We start from the raw sequence: 25,186 nt of genomic DNA on the forward strand, positions 1-25,186 counted from the left end.
GCGTTATCATGTTGGCGCTGTCAACGGGCAAATGGTTAAAATGTAGCTGATCATTTGCAAATCACTAAGTATTTCAATTGTGCAGCAATCGATGGTATGATCTAATAATCAAAATTCAATTAAAATATTAATAGAAAAAATGATAATAAAAGAAATGAAGTAAATTATCACTTTTGTATATATTGATATGGATCTCAAACTCCCCATGGAATGGTAATTGAAGTAAGTATATTAATAAATAATTCTCTAAATGCCTATATGTGTCAATTACCGAAATGTAGCTATATAAATCCATAAAAATCCTTGTATATAAATGACATCCTTTAGCACATAGTCACTGTATTTAGGATATATATTTATCATGTTTGTTCCGGTATATGAGTTGCTTTGAAATAAAGTATACATTTTTGTTATTTTTCCAATCCTATTTTGTGTTGTAGACCTCCTATCTGATATCTTTGCAGTGAAAGTGTTAAAAGGGGTTTCTGGGGACCCAGACAGATCAGCTCATTGTGCACCCACTGACAGTGCCGCAATAAGACAGGGGGTGGAGCTAAAGAGGCATCAGTCTCCACTCCGACTCCTGTGTAGTGGCCGCGCTTGTAACTGCATGGCAAAGGGTTGTGTTCGGCTCCAGTGATTTCTCGTCTGTATCATTGGGGGCCACAGCCTAGAGCATGGGATATAGCCACTGCCATAGGAGGCGACACTAAGCAAAAAAGTGTTAGCTCCTCCCCCCTGGCTATATCCCCCTTGCAGGCACTCAGCTAATTAGTCTTTAGCTTAGTGTCTGCTAGGAGGCAGACGTGGTGATAACACGGGAATCCGGGGAGTCGGGGCTTTTCCCTGGCTCTACCGTCCTCCCGGGGGAGACGCAAGCAGGGGGTGTCTCCACCACTTCTGCAGCGTCTCACCCAGAGAAGAAAAAGGGGCCCAACCCTGCAATGCGCATGGCGTGGGTTACCCGCCAGCCATAGGGCTCCCCCTCCCTGGAGTTGCGCACTCTTTTTCTAAGTGACGCATAGGGGGAAGCACTGCTAGAGACAGGTCGACGTATGGCCAGGTTGTGGCTTCCCTGACGCAAGATACCTTAAGGCAGCGGCGCTTCCAGCAAGGACGGTCAGCGGTGCGATGCAGCCACGGGAAAGCTAAAAGAAGCAGCCAGATAGAAGAATGGCCGCTCCCAGCAGCAAGACAGCTCACTTGTCTAGCGTTACTGAGCCCAGCACTGTGCGCACTCCTCAGCACACAGCACCCAGCGCCTACACAGCCCTGCAGGCTTATTGTCTCAGAATGAACACCCGGACAGCAGCAACACCTTCTGTAACAGGCACTAGCAGCTGTAGCAGCACTGCAGCAACTACCTGCCACATAAAGAACCTACCAGGCCACCAACGCTACTATTCCGTGTGGTGGACCCACGTCAACTCCTGACGGTCTTCAAACTTCAGGACCAGAGGCTCCAGCTGGATCAGGAGAACCGCTTAAACAGCTTCTAGACCGGGTAAGCCCTGCCAAAGCAGCACTTTGCGGTGTCTCCCCTCCCCCTCCCCTATTCCCCTGCAGGTACTCCTGTGGCAGTATGTAGCATTCCCTCTCTCCTGAGGTTCTCTGTTTTTTGCCATGTCTGACCCTAGATCAGAGGGTTCCAGCCCGGCCAAGGGGAGGGTGAAGCATTACGCTTGCACATCTTGCAGCGATAAATTTGCCTGCGGTCAAGTCGACCCCCGCTGCAGTAAGTGTACCACGGCACGCGCGGTTCCAGGGATCCCGGTGCCCCTCACGCCCCTGTGGAGCCAGGGGCCGAACCCCAATGGGCGGGGTCCTTGGCCGATGCCGTTTCTGGCCTGGCCACATCATCTGCGGCGATTTTATGCCGGTTAGAACCCAGTTCTGAAGCTTGCTCTTCGGAATATGCGCGCGGCAGGGCACGCAAAAGAAGGAGGTCCCGCAGCAGCGAGGACACCTCCCGTAAGTCTCGTCATACCAGAAGGTCGCCTAGACCCTCCAAGTCCAGGTGGTCCAGGGACTCTCATGGGTCCAGGGAGTCCGTCCATACTTACCACAGATCGAGGCATTCTTCGCGGTCCCGGTACTTTGCAAGACCGGCCCGGGCCCGCCATGACTCACCCCGGGCATCGTGCTCCCGGACCTCTCAGGATACGGCCCAAACAGCGGGCGAGAGCAGTGGATCAGAAGACGACGAACGATCTGCATTCTCGCCTGCCTCGGATCTGGACGACGAACAGGTTTCACGGTTGGCGAGCCTAATGGACAGTCTAGTAATAGCTGTAAGGGAAACCCTCCAAGTAACGGAGGAACCAGCAGAGACAATTCCATCCACGCTGTCGTTTAAATGTCAGAGGAGACCGCGACAGGTCTTTCCAGACCATCAGGACTTTGCGGACATCCTTAATAAAGAATGGCAGAACCCTGACAAAAAATTTAGGCAACCCGGGAAAACTTGGGAAGTTACATACCCATTCCCAGGGAGCCTGAAAAAGGGTTGGGCGGTACCCCCGGTGGGCAATCCACCGGTGTCACTGCTAGCCAGAGGCACGGCGTTGCCAACAGCCGAAGTGGCAACTCTGACTTATCCTCAAGACAGAAAACTGGATACATTGACAAAATCAGTTTTTCAGGCCACGGGCACCGCCCTGCAACCGATCTTCGCGGCCGCATGGGTCAGTAAAGCCTCTGTAGCCTGGGCCAAACAGCTGTGGAAAGACATTTTGGCAGGTGTTCCACCTAGTGAACTACTTGAAGCCACAGACAATATCATACAAGCAAACAAGTTTGTATGCGCAGCAGAGCTAGAAGCAGCTAAATTCATGGCTCGAGCGTCCGCTGCATCTGTCGCGGCAAGGCGAACGCTTTGGCTGAAGAACTGGTCGGCCGATTCAGCGTCCAAAATGGCCCTAACAAAATTGCCCTTCGAGGGAAATAGGCTCTTCGGGTCTAAGTTAGATGACTTGATAAAGGACGCCACAGGTGGCAAAAGCACGTCATTGCCACAAATACCAACAAGAAAGGAAAAGGTGCCATTAAAGAGAAAATCGTTCTTTTAGGTCCTCTCTGCGTTTTTCATCCCGCCCTGGGACAGGGCAGTGGTCCCAATCCAGGAGGGCCCCGATGGACACAGGGAAAGGCCCAACCTTCAGGACGAGACAGGCATGGCGGCCCCGACCAGGAACGTCTAAGGCGTCGGGAGCAAAGAACGCAGCATGAGCCTCCGCCCCCACCCAGTGTCACCAGGGTGGGGGGCAGACTCTCCCAGTTTCGGGAGATATGGTGGAGTCGCGTGAACGACGCGTGGGTGCGGGAGATCATGGCCTCCGGGTACGCGATCGAGTTCGCGACTCTACCGCAGGATTCGTTTTGCAAGTCCAGAGTACCTGCCACCCCGGAAGGAGTAGCCAATCTACAATTAGCAGTAGAAAACCTGCTGGCACAGGGGGTTGTGAAACCGGTGCCAGGGGCGCAAGTGAAGCAAGGTTTCTACTCAAATCTCTTTCTAGTGCCCAAAAAAGACGGCAGGGTCAGACCGGTACTGGATTTAAGGAGACTAAATCAGTTCATCAAAACAAGGCATTTCCGTATGGAGTCGATCAAATCCGTGATAGCCTCCATGCAGCCGGGGGAATTTTTGTCCTCGATAGACATCAAGGACGCATACCTCCATATTCCGATTCGGGAAACACACCAGAAATTCCTTCGTTTCGAGACGCAGGGAAGGCATTTTCAATTCACGGCTCTGCGATTCGGCCTTTCAACTTCCCCGAGGGTATTTACACCTAATATTGTCCCGCTGGAATAGGTCCACACTGACCCTGGAGCAACGAATCCGGATAACCCCTCAAGTCCAAGATGCATTGAAGTGGTGGTTGGAGCCTGGGAGGCTTCAGTTGGGACGGTCGTTGGGCCCAAAACAATGGGTAATATTGATGACCGACGCCAGCCGCTCGGGCTGGGGCGGGACACTGGAGGGACAGTCTGTTCAGGGAGTTTGGTCTCGGAGAGAGACAATGTTACACATCAACATCCTAGAATTACGAGCCATATACCTGACTCTTCGGCAGTTCGGGTCCAGTCTCAAGAAGAAGGATGTGCGCATCCAGACAGACAACACCACAGCCATGGCCTATGTCAACCATCAGGGGGGCAGACGGAGCACGTCAGTAATGAACGAGGTAGCCCGCATACTGACTTGGGCGAAGAATCATCTGAACTCAATATCAGCAGTCTACATTCCCGGAGTAGACAACTGGGTGGCAGATTATCTAAGTCGGGAAACGGTGGATGCCGGCAAATGGGGGTTACACCCAGAGGTATTCCTGACGATATGTCAGAAATGGGGCACACCAGACGTGGGCCTCATGGTGTCCAGACTGAATTACAAAATCCTTCCGTTTGTGGCCCGAGAGCGGGATTCGCAAGCGACGGCAACAGACGCACTGACCATCCCGTGGGGGGGATACAAACTCCTGTACGTGTTTCCACCAATCCCTCTCCTACCAGGGATATTAGGGAAAATCGAGCAGGAAGGGCGACCAGCGATATTAATAGCGCCAGATTGGCCAAGAAGAAGCTGGTACGCAAGCATCATAGAAATGTTGACAGACGCACCATGGCACCTACCGGATCGAAAAGACCTGCTATCCCAAGGGCCTTTGCTACATCCGGATTCCAGGTCTCTACATTTGACGACCGTTGAGACCGAGGTGTTAAGAAGAAAAGGTTATTCGGAGAAAGTGATTCAAACAATGATACGGGCCAGGAAACCGGCCTCGTCGGCTATTTACTACAGAGTCTGGAAGCGTTTCTTCTCCTGGTGTGAGGAGCGGTGCGTCCAGCCGATGCAATTTTTAGTGGCCAGAATACTGGCATTCCTACAGTCGGGTCTCGAAATAGGATTAAGGGTAGGCTCGCTAAGGGGCAGGTATCAGCACTGACGGTGCTATTTCAGAGACCAATCGCAAGCAGAATGGCTGTGCGAACATTCCTGCAGGGAGTCGCCCATACGACACCCCCCCTTGAAACCACCGGTTCAAACATCGGATCTTAATCTCTTATTGGAGGCTATAACAGACCAACCGTTTGAACCACTGAAAGAGATTCCTATGCGGCTACTGACCTGGAAGGTAATAGAGGTAATAGCGACCAGGAATATTTGTAGGGTCTCGGAACTGGCGGTCTTGTCTATACAAACCCCCTATATGACTTTCCACCAAGATAAAGTGATACTGAGACCATCACCAGAATTTCTACCGAAAGTAGTCTCGGATTTCCACATCAACGAAGATATTGTCTTGCCTTCCTTCTGTCCAACGCCAGTACACACGAGGGAAAAAACGCTGCACCGTCTGGACTTGGTGAGGGCGTTGAAAATTTATGTTAAAAGAACCAAAGAGTTCGGTAAAACTGATACCCTCTTCGTGATTCCGGAGGGGGCCCGGAGGGGCTCGGCAGCCCTTAAAAGTCACCATATCTAAGTGGATAAGGTCCTTGATAACAGAGGCGTATCGCACCTCAGGACGCACACCACCATTTCGCGTTACGGCCCACTCCACACGGGCGGTAGGGGCCTCCTGGGTGATCCGTCACGGAGCCTTGGCGCTTCAGGTATGTAAGGCAGCCACCAGGACCTCCTTACACACGTTTTCAAAGTTTTATAAGGTCCACATATCTGGATCATCGGACGCCGCTCTCGGCCGGAAGATTTTGCAGGAGGCAGTCCACTGACCACACGATCAAACTTGTAAATTGCCCACCCAATGTATGTTTGTTCGGGACTGCTTGTGGACGTCCCATGGTCTAGGCTGTGGCCCCCAATGATACGGACGAGAAACAGATATTTTTGGTATAACTTACCGTAAAATCTTTCTCGTCACGTCGGCCACAGCACCCACCCCTTGTTTGTTTAAGCGGTTGCTGGAAATTTCTGTTCTTAGGTCATTGTTTGGCAGAAAATGATGCCAAAACATGGTATTTGGGTATGTATAAAACATAGTATGTATAATTGTACTCCCACTGGCGTTCCTACTGCTTGCAGACAGACTAATTAGCTGAGTGCCTGCAGGGGGGATATAGCCAGGGGGAGGAGCTAACACTTTTTTGCTTAGTGTCGCCTCCTAGGGCAGTGGCTATATCCCATGGTCTAGGCTGTGGCCCCCAATGAACGTGACGAGAAAGAGATTTTACGGTAAGTTATACCAAAAATATGTTTTTCTTTTAATAAGTTGTTCGATCCTTTGCCTATTTTGTAATGACTCATTCATACAAACAACGTGCGACTCTGAAATTCTGTTTTTCCTTTTCCACTGCTCAAAGCGTTCTTAAAAAATGAGATAAGAGTGTTGTGCTGTTTTTCATAAAAATTGCTTAACTCTCAGCACTGTGTGGGCAGACAGATGACTGGTTCTTCCATCATGACAACAAATCTGCTCACACAGGGATGAGTGTTTAGTAGAGATGAGCGAACCTACTCGGACACGCCCCTTTTTCGGACACGCCGCGATTTTCGAGTACTTCCGTACTTGGGTGAAAAGATTCGGGGGGTGCCGTGCGTGAGTGGGGGGTTGCAGCGGGGAGTGGGGGGGGGGGGGGAGGGAGAGAGAGAGCTCCCCCCTGTTCCCCGCTGCTACCCCCCGCTCCGCCACGCCTCCCCCTGGCGCCCCCCGAATCTTTTCACCCGAGTACGAAAGTACTCGAAAATCGCGGTGCTTGATCGAGTAATTATTCGCAACGAGTATATTCGCTCATCTCTAGTGTTAAGCAATTTCTGATGAAAAATGGTATGAACCCTTGCCTCACCTTCCATAGCCACCCAATCTCGCTCTGTGTAACTTTTTTTTTTCAGTGTTTTGAGCAATGGAAAAGGAAACAAAATTTCCCCATGACATCATGACAGCATACGCTGGAGGTTGCTCACCTGCTGACCTGAAGGGACAGGAAGAGGCAGAATATAAAAAGCACCTCCCCTCCACCAACACCAGTGTTTTTCCTGTCCCTTCAGGACAGCAGCGGCAGAACTCCAGCAACGCTGTCCCATGCCGGAGGAGGACTTACCGGCGAAGCGGCGGCGTGGATCTTTCGGGCAGCCCCGGCAAACCCAGTGGGAAGGACCCCATCTGGGAGCTTTCCGGGGACTGCGTGGGCCGGGGCCCAAGTACGGGTTGCCGGCACCACTGCGGCCGTCATTTCGGGCGGCAGCCGCCATCTCCGGTGGGCCGGGGTCCAAGTACGGGCTGCCGGCACCACTGCGGCCGTCATTACGGCGGCGGCCGCCATCTCCGGGTCCAGGGCCGACAGGAGCGCTCCAGGGGGCGTGGCTTTGGATACAGCGCGGTGACGTCAGACGCTCCGCAAAGGGGGCGTGGCCTGGCGCGGCCGGCGCCAAATTCAAAAATCTGCTGCCCCTGCATCAGCTGGTGGTGTTTCTCCACGCTAAGGAACGATCCTAAGCACAGGAAGCGTTCCTGCAAGGCGCAAGATGTCGACCAGAGAGGACCCAGAGACCCTCCTAACTGTAAGTGGTCCAGTGGACCAACCTACACCTGCACTACATACACTTCCCGACTAACAGAGTTTCCCTTGTCTTACAGGACAGGGATACTCAAAAACCGAGGGAGGCTAGACGCAGGAGTAAAAAATGTCCAGTATGTCTAACCAAACTTGACGACTCCTGCACCAAAACGTTATGCGCTACCTGCTCCGCGAAAATTATGCAGGAGGAAAAAACTTCCCTTATGGCCGAAATTCGGTCAGTTGTCCGAGAAGAAGTGCAGTCCTCCCTCTCAGACCTCCAACCTGGGCCTTCCGGGGTTACACGCAGGTCGGTTCCGGCGGTGTCTGAGTCTGACTCCGACATAGCGGAAAATGTGGATTTTGACGGGGAAGTGACGCAGGAGGACAAGAAATATCTTTTCTCTACCGCGGACATGGATCAACTGCTAAAAGCAGTACGCAGGACCATGCAGGTGGAGGAAGATGTGCAGCAACCCCGCACAGTCCAGGAGGATATGTTCGCGGGGTTACTCCCGCAACAAAAATCTTCATTCCCCGTAAACGCCACACTCAAGCAGCTGATTCTAAATGAGTGGGAGAGCGTGGATCAGGCTCCGCTAATCCCCAGGGAATTTAAAGAACGCCTGTTATTTCCGGGAGATGAAGTGTCCTTTTTGGACGAGATACCTAAAGTCGATACTGCAATTGCCATGGTATCCAGAAAGTCCGGATTGCCCTTTGAGGATACGTCCCACTTAAAGGACCCGTTGGACCATAAGGTGGACACATCCATGCGTAAAGCCTGGTCTACTTCCGGTCTCATCATGAAAGCTAACATCGCGGCCACTTCCGTGGCTCGTTCCATGGCAATCTGGTTGGACCAATTCGCAGCCCTAGTCGACCAAAAAGCCCCTAGGGAGGAGTTCGCAAGCGGCATCCCTCTGCTGCGAATGGCAACAGGGTTCCTGGCAGATGCTTCGATGGAAACAGTCCGCCTCGGAGCCCGCATGGCAGCCCTATCGAACACCGCCAGAAGGGCAGTGTGGGTGAAAGAGTGGTCAGGGGACGCAGCGTCCAAAAATAAGCTATGTACCCTACCGTTCCGGGGCGGGCGTATATTCGGACCAGACCTGGATCGTCTGCTGGAGAAAGCAGCTGACAAGAGTCACGGACTGCCTGCCACCAGACCACCCAAGAGACCCTTCACCCCTCATCCCTCGTCTACGTACGCCGGGAAGGGAAAGACCGGAAGATGGTCTTATCCAAAGGGCGGAAGGGGTAAGACTTTAACTTTTGTCCCTCAGCCCATACTTTCGGGCCCGGTAGGGGGTAGACTGACTCGCTGTGCCAATAGCTGGCGTAGTATTACAACTAATGAGTGGGTACTGCACCTAGTGGCGGAGGGGTACAGGATCGAGCTACTATCCCGCCCCCCGGACAGGTTTATGATAACCCCAACCCAGTCTCCAGGCCTAGAACAGGCTCTGTTGGAGGGCGTACGGAACCTGCAGGGTCTCGGCGCAATTATCCCAGTCCCTAAGAAGGAACAGGGAAAAGGTTTCTATTCCCCCCTCTTTCTGGTTCCCAAACCAGACGGCTCCCACCGCACCATTATCAATTTAAAACAACTGAATAAATTCATTGAATATAGGAGATTCAAAATGGAAACCATTAGAACTGCAACCCCTTTAATTGCCAGGGATAACGTAATGGCTACAATAGACCTTAAGGATGCCTATTTTCATATCCCTATTTACGCCAACTCACAAAAATTTCTGAGGTTTGCGCTGAGGGTGGAGGGGGAAATCCGCCACTTCCAGTTCGTCTGCCTACCATTTGGAATCTCCTCGGCTCCGCAAATTTTTTCCAAGGTCGTGATGGAAATGGTGGCCTTCTTACGAAATCAGGGTGTCATGATCATCCCCTACTTAGACGACTTCCTGTTGGTGGCAGATTCCCCGTCTGCTCTGAGATCACACTTGGAGTCCACATTGCAATTATTTAAGGAGCTTGGCTGGATTGTTAACGAGTCAAAATCCAACATGGAGCCAGAAACCAGGAAGAAATTCCTGGGTGTCATCCTGGATTCCAGTCTACAAAATTCGTCCCTTCCTCCTCTAAGAAAACATCTTATCATAGAGGAATGTTCCAACCTATATAAAAAACATAGGGTAACGATAAGAGACGCAATGCGGATCCTGGGACTAATGACTTCGTGCATCGGCGTGGTCCCCTGGGCCCAATTCCACAGTCGCGGACTCCAGTCACTAATTCTCCAGAATTGGGACAAGTTGCAGGCTTCGCTTGATCAGACAATCCCTATTTCTGCGGAAGCCAGAGCTTCACTCCGTTGGTGGGTGTCGTCGGACAACCTGTCTCAGGCATCCGATTGGAATTTGGACCCGGCCGTAATAATCACGACCGATGCCAGCGCCAAAGGGTAGGGGGCCCACTTTGAAGGCGGTTATGTACAGGGGGCCTGGGACGTTCACGAGAAAGCTAGCTCATCGAACTTTAGGGAGCTTAAAGCTGTATGGAAATCCCTGCGTAGCCTGCAAACACGATTAGTGGCGAAACATGTGAGGATCTTCTCAGACAATATGACAACAGTATCACTCATTCGCCACCAGGGTACCACCAGGAATCCTCCACTACAACGACTGGCGGGGCGGATCCTTCAATGGGCGGAAGGCACAACAAAGTCCCTATCGGCCTTTCATATAAGAGGAGCCGAGAACTCAGCCGCGGACTTTTTAAGCAGAAGGAAAGTGGACCCAGGAGAGTGGGAACTCCATCCAGAGGTGTTCAGCCTTCTTGTGGAGAAGTGGGGGGTACCAGAAGTAGACCTCTTTGCGTCAAGCGCAAACACCAAATGCCGGCTTTTCTTTTCCAGAGGCGCAGAGAAACAGGCCCTGGGCACGGACGCTCTCTCTCACCCCTGGGATTGGGACCTAGCGTATGCCTTTCCCCCTCTACCACTAATCTCGCTTCTGCTAAGGAAATTACTGCAGTCAACCCTAACAGTAATTTTTGTAGCACCATATTGGCCCAAAAGACCGTGGTTCCCCCTCCTGAGATCCCTGTCAGTGGGAGAGCCCTTCCACCTTCCAACAAGACCGGACCTACTGTCGCAGGGTCCTCTTCTTTACCCGGAAGTTCACAAGTTCAGGCTTACGGCCTGGAGCTTGAGCGGGTAAAGTTCCTAGGAAAGGGTCTTTCCCCTAAGGTTATTTCCACCATTAGCGAGAGCCTTAAACCCTCGACACACAAAATCTACTCCAAAGTCTGGAAAAAATTTTCGGAGTGGTTAGGCCAGGACATCCAGCAGCTGGATCAGCCAGACGTCCGGAAAATCTTAGATTTTCTCCAGGCGGGCCTGGATAAAGGTTTGAGTCCGAATACGCTCAAAGTCCAAATTGCGGCCTTGGGGGCATTCTTCGATCTCGCGCTAGCGGAGCACAGGTGGATTAGGAGATTTCTTAGAGGGGCGAGCAGATTACATCCATTCACACGGGCCACGGCACCACCCTGGGATCTAACCATAGTCCTTCAGGCCTTATGCGACCCCCCCATTTGAACCGATTACGGATCTATCCATCGCCTGGCTGACATACAAGGTAGCCCTGCTTGTGGCAGTTACGTCAGCCAGACGCGTGGGGGAAATCCAGGCCCTCTCACGAAGGGCCCCATATATGACTATCCACCCGGACAAAATAGTTTTTTCTTTAGACCCATCCTTCCAGCCTAAAGTATTGTCAGATTTCCACAGGGGCCAACCAATAGTTATTCCAGCCTTTTGCCAAAATTTCAAAAATGCAAAAGAACAAAAGCTCCATAATATAGACGTCAAAAGAGCGGTACTAGCGTACCTCGAGGCAACAGAAAGTTTCAGGAAGTCTGACAAACTTTTCGTTCAATTTCAGGGGCAGGCCAAAGGAAAGGCCGCTTCTAAAGATGCGATCGCCAGGTGGCTCAGGAGAGCCATCCAGGAGGCTTACAAGGCCAAGGGCATCCCCCCTCCAGAAGGATTGAAGGCCCACTCAACGAGAGCGGTGGCATCCTCTTGGGCGGAGAGAGCGCACGCATCGATTGAGCAAATCTGTAACGCAGCCACATGGACTTCAGGCCATACTTTCATCAAACATTATAGGCTGGACTTTAAATATAGTCAGGACGCATCCTTCGGTAGGAAGGTGCTCCAAGCCGTAATCCCTCCCTAAAAAGCCCATGCCATTTATTTGGTATTCCTCCAGCGTATGCTGTCATGATGTCATGGGGAAAACGGGAATTTTTTCTTACCGATAATTCCCTTTCTGGAAGACATCATGACAGCATACGGGCTTTTTTCCCCCCCTTACCAACATGGTTACCCTAGTTTGTCCAACACATGAGGTAATGTGTATGCTTTAACTTTGTTTTCTGAGGTGTGTGATGTCAATAAAAACACACCTTCTGGTTAAGTAACTGGTCACTGTGGTCATTTGGAACGCACTGGTGTTGGTGGAGGGGAGGTGCTTTTTATATTCTGCCTCTTCCTGTCCCTTCAGGTCAGCAGGTGAGCAACCTCCAGCGTATGCTGTCATGATGTCTTCCAGAAAGGGAATTATCGGTAAGAAAAAATTCCCGTTTTCGCAGTTGCACATTCTTTGTATGAATCAGCCGTCAGAAAATAGGCGACCCAACAGGAAAAACCTGTTGAAGAAAAAAATCACTGAAGCCGAACTCTACCTTCCCCAACATACCCCCTCAGAAGGGTTCCATGGCCGTTCACCTAGTAAGAGAAGCCTGTACTAGTAGCAGCACAGAGTGTCTATTGCTTGTACCTCTATGCAGGCTCTATGGAATAACTGGTGGAATCTGATCCCTTTTTCATCTTTCTGCATTATACATTTTCCTTAGGGCACAATCGTCTTCCCATTACTGCACTCTGCTCTGAAAGATGAGGCTTACTTCAAGAAGCCAGAAGAGTTTTATCCAGAACACTTTCTTGATTCAGATGGAAAGTTCAAGAAGAATGAGGCCTTCATACCCTTCTCATTAGGTAACAATCATCTCCTTTAAATTAGCATGAAGCAGATATCCTATATAAGAATATCTCTAAACATGTACAATATCACTAAACATGATAAAATGCTATGAATGATGCAACTCTATAAAACTGCTTCCCAAATGTATATCTAGATTTGGGAAAGCCAACTTGTACATGAATAATATAGCGGATCTAGCTGGTGGCAGTTTTCCAGTTTTTGATATCACCTTTTTATGTTATCCAGGTAAAAGAAGTTGTGCCGGAGAGAACTTGGCAAAAATGGAGCTCTTCCTTTTCTTCACGAGCCTGCTACAGAACTTCATATTCCAGGCCCCGCCTGGTGCAGAGCTGGACCTCACTCCTGCTATAGGAATAACCAGTGCCCCATTACCGCATGAAATCTGTGCAATCCCTCGCAGATGAGGCCATTTCTGCTGCTTGGGTGTATGAACACTTAACGGTTCATCCTGCAGTGGTCTCATGCAAGTAGTTTTACAGAGCTCAAATAGCCCATCACGTTCGTAAGCAGCTGCATCTGAGTTAGGCTACATTCACACGGGCGAGCGCGGTATCAGGCTGAGAATCTCGTCCCAATATCGCGCTTGCCAGCTTGCGATTCTAATCAAAAAATGTTTGCAACACTTCCACAGTAAACACAGCAACAGACCATTACCTACAAATTACAGCACTGATAGTACTGTAGTACCGGCCAGCACTGTAGCTCCGCCCACAGCTCACAGGTTCTGTAACTTCCCTCTCACTGAAAGTGCCAGAGAGCCAGCTGAAGCAGACAGACAAGACATGCAGTCACTCTGAACTGTACATGAGCCGCTACTCTGATATCAGAGGAAGTGGAGATATTTGTCAGAAAAAGGGTTACATGATATAGAAAAATGAAGAAGGTGGATCTGGTACAGAAAACCTATTACAAAATGACTTGGGGCTCTTACACACTGACGAGGGTGATCTTGAGCCGTGATTCAAAACCCGATATCGCCCTCGCAATCCTTCTGAAAACCCCTGAATGCAAGGCGTTTTTACATGGAAACAGCCTCGCATCCCTGCAGGGCTGAAGGAATCCCTGCCGCAGCTGTCACTGCTGCAGCAGGGGATCGCGATCTTCTACCATTTATTTCAATACTGCCGCTCTGCTGCCACCCGCCCCATTCAAAACATGTGGAAACCCCTGCATCCATGCAGGGCTGAAGGAATCCCCTGGTATGGCTGACTGAGCCACAGTAGGGAATTGCGATCTTCTCACATTGATTTCAATAGTGCTGTCCCCAATGAAAACATTGGGCGATTTCATGTATTTTTTTTTTACTACTTGGCTTGAGTGAAAACATCTTAAATGAAAATGAAACGATCAGAAAGCATTGGTTTCATAAACTTGCACTGTGATTCCCTCTGGGATCGTGCAATTTTATCGCCAGTATGAAGATGGCCTTATTTTGATGTACATTAGATATTAACATGTTACTCCGTGCCCGGAATACCCCTTTTGATCACAAGTTACTCTGATTTTGCCCTTTGTGCCATAATCATGTCCAGGTATTGTGTTTTGGTTTTTTTTTGGTGTGTGTGTCTCGTGCTTTTCTGTGTCAGATACAAATGTTTATATACATCCAAGCAGCTTTAATAAAAACCTTATTTCAGGAGATAGTTGACGTGGTCTTTAAACTTTTTTTGTGCAGCTACTTGTGGTGGCATCTTTTATTTGGTAATGTTTAAAACATGTATTTTGGAGCCAAGTTCAAATGCTGCCACACAACATTATCATATATGATACAAGGTGCATTTAAATGTTAACATACATAGATTAGTGTGGGGCTCCTATACTTTTGGGGCTCCTGGGCAAGTGCCCATCAGGACCATGCATTAAGATGGCACTGCAGTTTGTCAGTGTAGCTGCATCCGACAGCACAAGCAGCAAGGTGACTCCCAGCCAGGCCTGCAATAGACAAGATAAGAAACGGGCATTGTCAAAGTGGAGTGACAGACAAGAGGGAGAGTCAGTAATAGAGCTGGCCTCCCGTTTGACAAAGAACATCAGGGATTATGATTGCAGGAAAAGAGATTGTCTTGCAGAGGAAGAAGCTGCGGTCTGCCAAGCTGCTTAAAGACCAGACATCATCTAAAGTAAAAAAAGAGGAAGTCTCTAAAGTAATACAAAACTGTAAGGGCTGTATTAAAATGTAGAAGGAGACAAGGGTGTAGCGAACGGGAGTTGGGGATATCCAATCCATGATGCTCCTGTGGTATACCAACAGCAACCAAGACACGAGGCCCACACTGAGGAGTTGGTGGGGTAGAGTTGGCACTTGTCACGGTGGCTTTACCCCTCCCCGGAAGGATGCACACAACCTCGGGCAAGGCACTGCTAGGACTCTTCTAGGCAATGCTAGGACAGCGATTACCTGTATAAGTGTGGTAGACTTATACAGTCCTTGTATAAAACCTTGTACGCGTGACGCCACCGTACCTTTGCCGTAGTTTATCCAGCAGTTAAATAGTCCACACCATTGGAACTTGGGAACTCTGTCACTGGGAGCGGGCAATGACCGGTGAACTTTACTGGAGATACTTGGTACAATACAGCTTCCTTGCACATGCAGGAAAAGGGCAACTTGACAGCAACTGGTCAGGGAGGCAAACTTAGGATGGCCCCAGGCCTGTAGTCTCAGTTATCTACAGTTCTCCGCTCATGAACACACACTCTGGGACTTCGGAATCACTCCAGAGGACTGACACAACTCTCCTCTAACACTCACTCAGACTTCTGGTAGGTAGCTTTGCACAGCGGACTCCTCACTTCTCTCTCTCCTCAGAGGTGACAGATATTGATATATTTCCAGAAATATATGACACCAGTCTGCAGCAGGTCAGAGTGAGGGGCAGCTGGATAGTTGCACCTCCACCCTGTCATGCTATGAACAATGATGGGGGTTGGGGTCCCTGCTCCTGTAGGGTGGTGTCGCATGTGGAGGAGTGCAGGTGTTGCTTAGTGAGAAGGATCTCCATGAGTCGGGATAAGGGCAAAAAGACAAAACTCACTTTAATTTGTAGTTCCAGGTAAAGCAAGGTTATGTCCAATGCAGTCCAATTCACATTCACAAGAATCTGTAGTTTAGTGACTGGAGATACCGCTCTCAGAATAATGTGTCATGTCTGGCACCTTCTCTCAGACTTACTGAATGGATTTTATCCTTCCTTTCTCATTCTCTTTTCCTACTAATGCTCTACACTGTCTAGACTTGACGAGTTATTGAATTAGAAATGGGAGGGTGCCTGATATTATAGTTACATGTAAATTCCATTGTTTAAAAACAGTGTTTAGTTGCTCTTTTAACTTCCAATCTCCATAAAAGTGAGATGTTTGTACATCACCTATTTAATCACTTTATAACTCTGCTTTGAAAAAATTACTTATTAATAGGTCAGCAGTCGCTCGGTTTATGTTTATCGTTACACCAGTTTTGCCCTCCTATCGGAATCCTATTTCACCAGGTGAGATCAGGACATTTTAAATATTCTCTCCGTGTTTGACGTGAAGTTTATTGCAGTATATCACAGAACCGACAGGACAGGTAAGGGAAGTTCTGAGCAGATATTCCACTCTGTTTGGTAAGCAACTGAGTGTTTCTACTTCTCACAATCATAAAGTCAATTTTTAATTTATATTAAATCACTGAAAAATATAACAAATATAAAAATCTACATATTTAAAAGAACGGCTAGATCACTAGATTGTTGCTAAACTCTGTACGAGAACATCATCCACATACACATTAGTGAATGTCATTCTCCAAGTGGTATTCTTTGTATGATGAAAAGTTTTTTAATACTTTCTACATAATTTGCTCGCATTTTTTAAGATCGCCACTTGCTCTTGTTCGATAACCTTCAGTGTTTACTTCCACTGGATATAAATCTCTCCTGTGATGGACATGTTCGTTACAAGATGTAGCTCCAATAACTGTCCTGTAATGATCTGTGTGTCCATCGGATAACCAGGACAGATTATATTACCCATGGAAGTAATAAATGCTCCTAGTGAGTGACAGCAAACAGAGATTTATTGTCACATTATCTAAAAGGGATTTCTGAAAAAAATGGCAAAAATGTTTTTTACTAAGGGTAGGAAATAGTTAAAAAAAAGAAATAAAGCGGTATCATGCTTTCTGTTTTTGAGGCCGTAGTGGTCACATGTGTATACAGCCACGTAACTGCTGCAGGAGGTCAGCAAAAATGGGAGAGGCGGCACTGGTTGGAGCAATGATTGTGTCTTAGAGTTTACTTATACGGGCATTTGTGAATTTGGTAAATCAGTCCAATTTTGCAAGCAATTTTCCTGCACATTTGTGAATTTTTTTTTATTTTTTTTTCCCACGTAATTTTTTGGTTTGAGCATATTTCACACGTATTGTATAGGGAAAAAAAATTACACCTTGGTTCTCCTTTTTTTTTTACTCATGGCTTCCATTGTTGCCCACATCAGAATTAGATAGCGCTCACATCATGCGGGTTCATTCTAATGTACCAATTCTTTTAAACTCAGCCATAAACTTCCATGGGCAATTATCATGCATTGGATATGCAGCGATTTGATTTTATTTTTTTACTCGAACTGTTCATCCGAGTAAAAAAAAGCCCATGTGAATATATCCATTTGAACCGTTTGTTTTTGTCCGTAAATTGGACTGATAAATCGTTCATTTGACTATACCTTTAACCATTTCCTGTCTTCAGTTGCATTTTAAAGGGGTCTAAACCCCTTTAAAGGGATTTTCTGGGAATTCAATATTGATGAGCTATCGCCACCAGTGCTGCTCTAAGAGGCTGACTGATGTGCTGCGGTCTCTTCAAAGAGCTGAATGGCAGGGTTCTCAAGAGGTAGAACCCCATGATCAGATATTGCTGACCGATCACTAGGAGAGGTCATCACTATTGGAGTCCCAGAAAAACCCTTTAAAGCGACCCTCCAGTTTTGGGACAAAATTTTGTCTTGGGAAAGGAGTGGAAAGGGGTATTTTACTTAGTTCTTCTTATCTGCCTCCCCTCAAATCTGCCTTTTCCGAGACCCATTTTCAATGCCCCAAGATGACTGCAGCAATTTTCGATCTACTGTGCTGATCATGTGAGCATCTCCGGCCAATCAGAGAACAGATATAGTGCATTGGTAGTCTAACATTAGCAATGCACTGTGGGGATAAAGTGATGTGAAGGTTGCATTATCCATCTTGGATGGCTGAAAACGGGTGTCGGAAACAATGGATCAGAGGAACGACAGTGAAGAGAAGCTGTAGGCAATATACAGTGAAATTAGAGTTCCCCAACTCTGAGGCCTCTGGAGGACGTTCTGCAGCTCCAATTGCGATGACATTCGGACAAGGGCCACTTCAGACATTAAGTTGGGGAGGTTTAATTTCACTAACCCTATACTACTTTAACTTCTTGGGAGTGGAGACAGAGGGTCATTCTCCTCCAAAGAAGGAGGGGGGCTTTGTAAGATAATATTGACTGCCAAGTCTTCAGTGCAAACTGAAGGAGAATGCTTTGTTAGGTTGCTAAGGAAGTGAGTGATTGGTGGAGGGGTGAGGGGAGTCATTAGCATCTTGCAATAAAGGGAACTGCTTTTTTTCATGGGTCTTACAACAACAAATAATGTACAGTGGATATAAACCGTCTACGTACCACCCTAAAAGATTTCAGTTTGCTTTACAGTGGAGTTACAGATAACGGGTCACATCGAAGGTGGAAATAAATCTGAAATTATTCATCTTTGTCGGATTTTTTCAACATGGCATTTAAACAAGGGTGTGTCGTTGTTTTAATTCCACTGTACCTGGCCAACATCCTATGGATAGCTGATTTATATGATCCATGCTTCTGTCCCTGCTAGATGACATCAGAGACCCCAGGGATTCGCATATACGAGGCATGTGATCTGTTAAGCTTCTACAGCTGGAGTGCGGGGATAGATATATACATAGAGTAGCTGCTAGGAGGGAGGGGATAGATATATACATAGAGTAGCTGCTAGGAGGGAGGGGATAGATATATGCATACAGTAGCTGCTAGGAGGGAAGGGATAGATCTATACATACAGTAGCTGCTAGGAGGGAAGGGATAGATATATACATACAGTAGCTGCTAGGAGGGAGGGGATATATATATACATACAGTAGCTGCTAGGAGGGAGGGGATAGATATATACATACAGTTGCTGCTAGGAGGGAGGGGATATATATATATATATATATATACATACAGTAGCTGCTAGGAAGGAAGGGATAGATATATACATATAGTAACTGCTAGGAGGGAGGGGATAGATATATGCATACAGTAGCTGCTGGGAGGGAGGGGATAGATATATACATACAGTAGCTGCTAGGAGGGAGGGGATAGATATGTACATATAGTAACTGCTAGGAGGGAGGGGATAGATAATTACATACAGTAGATGCTAGTGATCTGTAGTTGTGTAGCACAGGTATTACTGCTGGTCTCCCTTCAGCTTGCAGAGCAAGTAAGTAGACTTTGCTTTGTTATACAAATATGTCTGGCAGGTCGTGTAATATCTTCTGCATATGACACCGACCTGACCTGTTGCATAAGAAGTTCTAAGCAGTTCCATATATATGGCATACAGTGTATTCAGTTTAATAGTATTAGTAGCTTTATTCAGGGCTCAGTGTGTAGTATAGAGACAGGTTAGGTAGTTTGAGGATCAGAATGCATGATAGTTTAGTTCTTGGTTAGGGATGAAGTGTTAGTGTAGTCATCTCTCACTGTATCCATATCTGTAGAGTGCAAGTTGGAGGACCTCCCCGTCATCATCTCCTGATCTACTGCTGGTCATCTCCCGGAGGAATCCTATATCTACAGTTGTCCACAGGGGCTCCTGCATTGGGATCATCTTCTATTTCGCTCTGGAGGTAGTGTGCACGGGTCTCTCTCTCTCTCTCTCTCTCTCTCTCTCTCTCTCTCTCTCTCTCTCTCTCTCTCTCTCTCTCTCTCTCTCTCTCTCTCTCTCTCTCTCTCTCTCTCTCTCTCTCTATCTCTCTCTCTATCTCTATCTCTATCTCTATCTCTATCTCTATCTCTATCTCTATCTCTATCTCTATCTCTATCTCTATCTCTATCTCTATCTCTATCTCTATCTCTATCTCTATCTCTATCTCTATCTCTATCTCTATCTCTATCTCTATCTCTATCTCTATCTCTATCTCTATCTCTATCTCTATCTCTATCTCTATCTCTATCTCTATCTCTATCTCTATCTCTATCTCTATCTCTATCTCTATCTCTATCTCTATCTCTATCTCTATCTCTATCTCTATCTCTATCTCTATCTCTATCTCTATCTCTATCTCTATCTCTATCTCTATCTCTATCTCTATCTCTATCTCTATCTCTATCTCTATCTCTATCTCTATCTCTATCTCTATCTCTATCTCTATCTCTATCTCTATCTCTATCTCTATCTCTATCTCTATCTCTATCTCTATCTCTATCTCTATCTCTATCTCTATCTCTATCTCTATCTCTATCTCTATCTCTATCTCTATCTCTATCTCTATCTCTATCTCTATCTCTATCTCTATCTCTATCTCTATCTCTATCTCTATCTCTATCTCTATCTCTATCTCTATCTCTATCTCTATCTCTATCTCTATCTCTATCTCTATCTCTATCTCTATCTCTATCTCTATCTCTATCTCTATCTCTATCTCTATCTCTATCTCTATCTCTATCTCTATCTCTATCTCTATCTCTATCTCTATCTCTATCTCTATCTCTATCTCTATCTCTATCTCTATCTCTATCTCTATCTCTATCTCTATCTATATATATATATATATATATATATATCTCGGTTATATTCCCATCCCCTTTTAGTGGTTTGGTTTTCCTGCTGTGTTATGGGAGAAGGAAAGGGGAATCCGCTGGCTGAGCGGATCCGTCTGAGGTCTCTTTCACACAAGCGGTGTGATTTACGGTTGAAAATCGCATGAACCGGAGAAGGCCGCGAACAAAGTCGCTGCTGGACTTCCTTGGGTCGGGGGGAGACCCCTTCCTTAATCCTGGGGGAATGCACTGGAAAAACTCATTTACTCGCACACTCTTCTATTCAGCGAAGGTTCTCGGTTTCTTTGCCCCCTACAGGTGGGGCTCTTTTACACGGAACGATTATCATTCAAAAAAGTGTTTAAACGAGGGAATGAATGAGCTGACATCGTTTGCTTGTTGGTTTGGTGTAAATAGACTCTCAGGGCTCCTTCACATGGACGTATTTGCGTGCGTTTTTGCGCACACAATATGCAGTGAACAGAACCCTTTGATTTCAAAAGGTTAATTTAGATGCACGTATTTTGCGTGCATATTTTTGGCGGCGTTAAAAAAAGAGCATGTCATATCTTTCTACATGTTTCTGCACCAAAGTTCCCCATAGAAGTCAATGGGGGGGGGGGGTGCACAAATGTGTGTGAAATATGCAAGGAGATGCGTGAAACACTGCGTAATTCCGCTGGAAAAAGAGCACACCTAGAACTTATTAACCATTTCAATCTGTGTGCTTTATCACCTCACTATCAGCACCTCACAGCAGGGAAGAGGTTAATAATAGTCGTACAGCTGGTTTGTGCGGTCGTCCGGCTCCGAGCACAGCAGTTACACAAGGAAACCAGTGAGCTTTAGTCAGCAACTGCCTGCTCAACCAGCTCAGTGAGTGGTTATATACTACCCGGACCTGACAAGATGAGAGCCGTATTATACGAGGCCGGCCACAGAAAGGTAGGCCGCCACCACACTGTTATCATGAAAGCTGACTGCAAGAAAATCTGCCTGTTCCCCATAGCAACCAATCACAGCGCAGCTTTCATTGCTAATACTGCTGAGGTAACATGAAAGCTGTGCTGTGATTGGTTGTTATTTCTTATACTGCTGAGGTAAAATACAAGCTGTGCTGTGATTGGTTGTTATGGGCGTTGGGCAGATTTTTCTTTTAGACAGCTTTCATAAGAGTGTGGTGCCGGCCTACTTTTCTGTAAATCAGTATGGGGATAATCAAAACATGGCATTAATAACCAGAGAGATGGAATAAATACTAATCACTGAAATATACAGTATTTTTTTATTTGTTTTACTTGCCACAATTGTTAAAGAAAGGCATTACATACCCTGTTTACCTGAAAATGAGACATATCCAAAAAATAAGACATAGCATGATTTTCCAGAATTTTTGAGGATGCAAAATGATTTTTCAGGCTTTTTGAGGATGCTTGAAATATAAGCCCTACTCCAAAATTAATCCCTGCTAACAGTTAATTTAAAAAGTCAATTTAAATAGTGTCCTGGCAGCTATACATGTAAAAAAGTTAAACTTTTTTGAACAAAAATTAATATAAGACACTGTCTTATTTTGGGGGAAACACGGTAATGATGTAACATTGAAGTTGCTTACAAAAACAGAATAGTGTGTTTCCACAACTTTTGTAACTTACCATAGTATGAAAAATATACTGTTTCTGTTATTATACAGTATTAATAGATCAGTAGACTAAACAGCAATAGCCCACAACATTAGTATAGACAATCAAGTAAGTCAACATGTGGTTCACATTCCAGCATATAATGGGACCTGGGTATGATGTTGACTGGCTAACGTGGTAGAATCCGAACCTGCACATGTCCAAGTGGGTGGGAGGACATACCTTCGCTCAGTATGCGTATATTGGGTTGTATTGGTCCCATCAATTATCGTGTGCAGAACGGGGGCTAACATGGGCAAAGTGTAATGTGACAATAGTATTGAAGAGAGGAGAGAAAAATGGAACAACAAGTAATACGGACCGTAACAATGGGTAACTCGGTCATGGATGTCCACCTGGATAATAACTCAGCTGCATTATTATATCATAATCAATACCTAAAGGCCCCTTTATAAACACAGATATCTTTCAAAAGATTGAAAAATCAGTGATCGTTTTGCATAAAGTACTAATAGGCACTAATTGCTATTAGTACTTTCTCAGCTTCATTTGCATGCAAATGAATCTCTGGGAGCTGTTACTGAATTCAGCAGGAGGTCTGAGCTCTGTTATTAGCTCCATTGTTCAGCAATGAGTTCCCCCTGGAGAATTCAGCACCCTGGACAACAGACACAGCCTGCAGTCCTGCTTATCAGGTATTCTGCTGGTGGGGCTGAGATCTAAGAACAGCTGTAACAATGTTACCAGCTGTAATCAGCTCTTCGCGGACAGAACACAGCATGTGGTCCAGCTTATCACCTGTTCTGCTAACCATGGTTTTCAAGCAGAACTGAAAACCATCGGTCGGCCAAACAGTGAAAGATGGGCTCATCTCGATACAATGATTTTCACTCAAAAGACTGCTTTTGAGCAAATTTTGAGCGATAATCGTTGTGTCTAAAAGGGTCTTAAATGAGGTTATGCCTTAAACAGCTATGCCCAAGGATAAATTTTCTTTTGGACCCAATGGATTCAATTTTGAGGCTGGAGATTGACATGAGTATCCTGAGAAAAGAAGCCAATTTGCCCAGTAGTTTTTAAATTTTCCCAATTGGCCAAATCTGTTTGCAATCAGGTGTTCCATCACACAGTTATGTTGGGCTCCTAGAAAGATCTCAGTCAACGTGGGACCTCAGGGGGTTTCCATTTTTTAGCTATGGAAGATCTAGTCATTATCAGCACATGTGACATAATAGACAAGTCGGGAAGGGGGGAGGGGTGCAATTTTCTCTACCCAATGATAAAAGGGCCACGCCTGGGTTCCAATTAAGGTTAGAGTGCAAAATTGAACACAATGCTAAGTGTACTCGATCCCATAGTGGTTTAAGAATTTCACATGACCACCATATATGTAACAGTGAACCAATTTGTTTCTGACATCTCCATCAAATATTGGAATGGTGGGGTAAAAATTTGGCCAGATGATATGGTGTGAAGTACCATCTGTACAGCAGCTCTCTGTTGGTTGGAGTTGAAATGACATTGCCCACTGGTCTGTACTGAAAGTTAAAACACTGCATATCCTATTTTGGTCCATCCTATGGACTGAAATAGGCCATTAAAGTCAATGTGCTCACGTAGTGAATATGCATGAGGCTGGAAATTAATAGTGAAATCATCCTGTTGTATTAAATCCTTTTTATCTTTTATACTACTCTAAGGGGCCTTTCACACGGGATTACACCGCAGGACGCAGCTAAATCCGCAGCTGCAGAATGTCACACCAAAATTTGCAGGCATAACTACAGAATAGCAAGCAGGGTTTAAGCTATTTCCAATTCTGCATCAAAATCCACAGGTAGCCTGAAAACTTTTGTGTGGAATTTACTGCAGCTTGCGGTGCATTGTGCGGCCTATTCCATCCTATGGGAAAGATCCCTAAAGCTTGTGGTTATGTCTTTGTGAAGCACTGGCTTCTTGACTATACCCTTAAACATTTCTGTACACTTGTGTACAAAGCCATAATACAGCCATAATAAATAAATTAATCTTGTTATTCTTCTGCCCTTTCAGGTAATTTGAACTTATTACCCCCATTTGGGTACTCATTTTACCGACCTCAGAAGAATGGAAGGCAACCTTGAGCCGGTTACCACAACCATGCAGGGTTTGAACTCACAACCTTTAGGTCGTGAGCAAGAGCTTAATACTGCATTTCTGCTGCTTTAGCACTCTGTAGGAACACAGACTTTCCCCATAGAAGTCAGAGAAATGTTGTTCTGTGTACACAAATCCTTGAGAAATAGCTCGATACGGAAAGTAAAGGCCTTTAAACATGTCCTTTAGATACTTGTCTGCTGAATGACAGATATGCCTAATGACTCCACCATTAAAGGGGTTGTCCCGAGAACACAACCCCTGTTCAGATGCTCTATTAGGAAGTCAAAGAGTGGTGTTTTCTGTTTGGAAATCTCTTCTGTGAGCTGAAACAGAGAGCTTCTCCATAAGAGCGCCTTCTATTTTTGCAGACTGGAGTTGTCCTTGTAATAGAGGACGGCCATTCATCAGAATGGCCATCCTGTAAGACTACATTTTTCCTGCAGAGGCTGAAAAGACTGGCTGGCTGCATGTTTCCTCTGCAAAATCGTCTGCTTTCCAGGGCTGTTAGGAGCGGGACCTTTGGTGATCGACTGATCACCCTGAAGGATGCATCTGAAAGGGTTGCCTCTGATGGGACAATACCGTATACATACATTGCATGCTCGGCTCAGCTTAGTGTGCACCTTCATTTCAATAAAGGGAGGAGAATAAACCGCTGCCAATGGTTTACAATATCTCCTGCGGGATTAAAGGATCATGATATTGAGATCCAACATACCTATCCTTTCTTTCCCCAATATCCATAGTCATGGGAAAGTTGAGAATCTACTATACACATTACAAACACCCATAGATAGTCTTGCCAAAATCAGTGGGTTTTGTTAACTTTTGTCTATTGTGTATGGTACCATTACATTGACTGAAGACATTGCCTCAGCTCTTGTATATTATCTACATGATTGAGTTGTCTATTTCTTCCAGATGGACAGATCCATAGGAGTAAACACATATTGATCATTATTGATTACCTGTGGTAGTTGTTTTTTTTTCTTTGCTTAGACATGTTTTATTCTCT

The 25,186-nt window shown here is 46.4% G+C and overlaps 1 protein-coding gene across 1 annotated transcript in view; it reads left to right on the forward strand.

Annotated features, from left to right (window-relative positions):
- Positions 1–25,186, forward strand: part of LOC136616986 (uncharacterized) — a 59,207-nt gene that overhangs the window by 20,866 nt on the left and 13,155 nt on the right. Inside the window, exons 9-11 of the mRNA XM_066594228.1 lie at positions 12,406–12,547; positions 12,780–12,955; positions 16,099–16,159. Coding sequence (XP_066450325.1) covers positions 12,406–12,547; positions 12,780–12,955; positions 16,099–16,159 — 379 coding nt within the window. The remainder of the gene's footprint in view (positions 1–12,405; positions 12,548–12,779; positions 12,956–16,098; positions 16,160–25,186) is intronic.

This window comes from Eleutherodactylus coqui, chromosome 1 (assembly GCF_035609145.1).
Source record: "Eleutherodactylus coqui strain aEleCoq1 chromosome 1, aEleCoq1.hap1, whole genome shotgun sequence".
NCBI classification, from domain to species: Eukaryota; Metazoa; Chordata; class Amphibia; order Anura; family Eleutherodactylidae; genus Eleutherodactylus; species Eleutherodactylus coqui.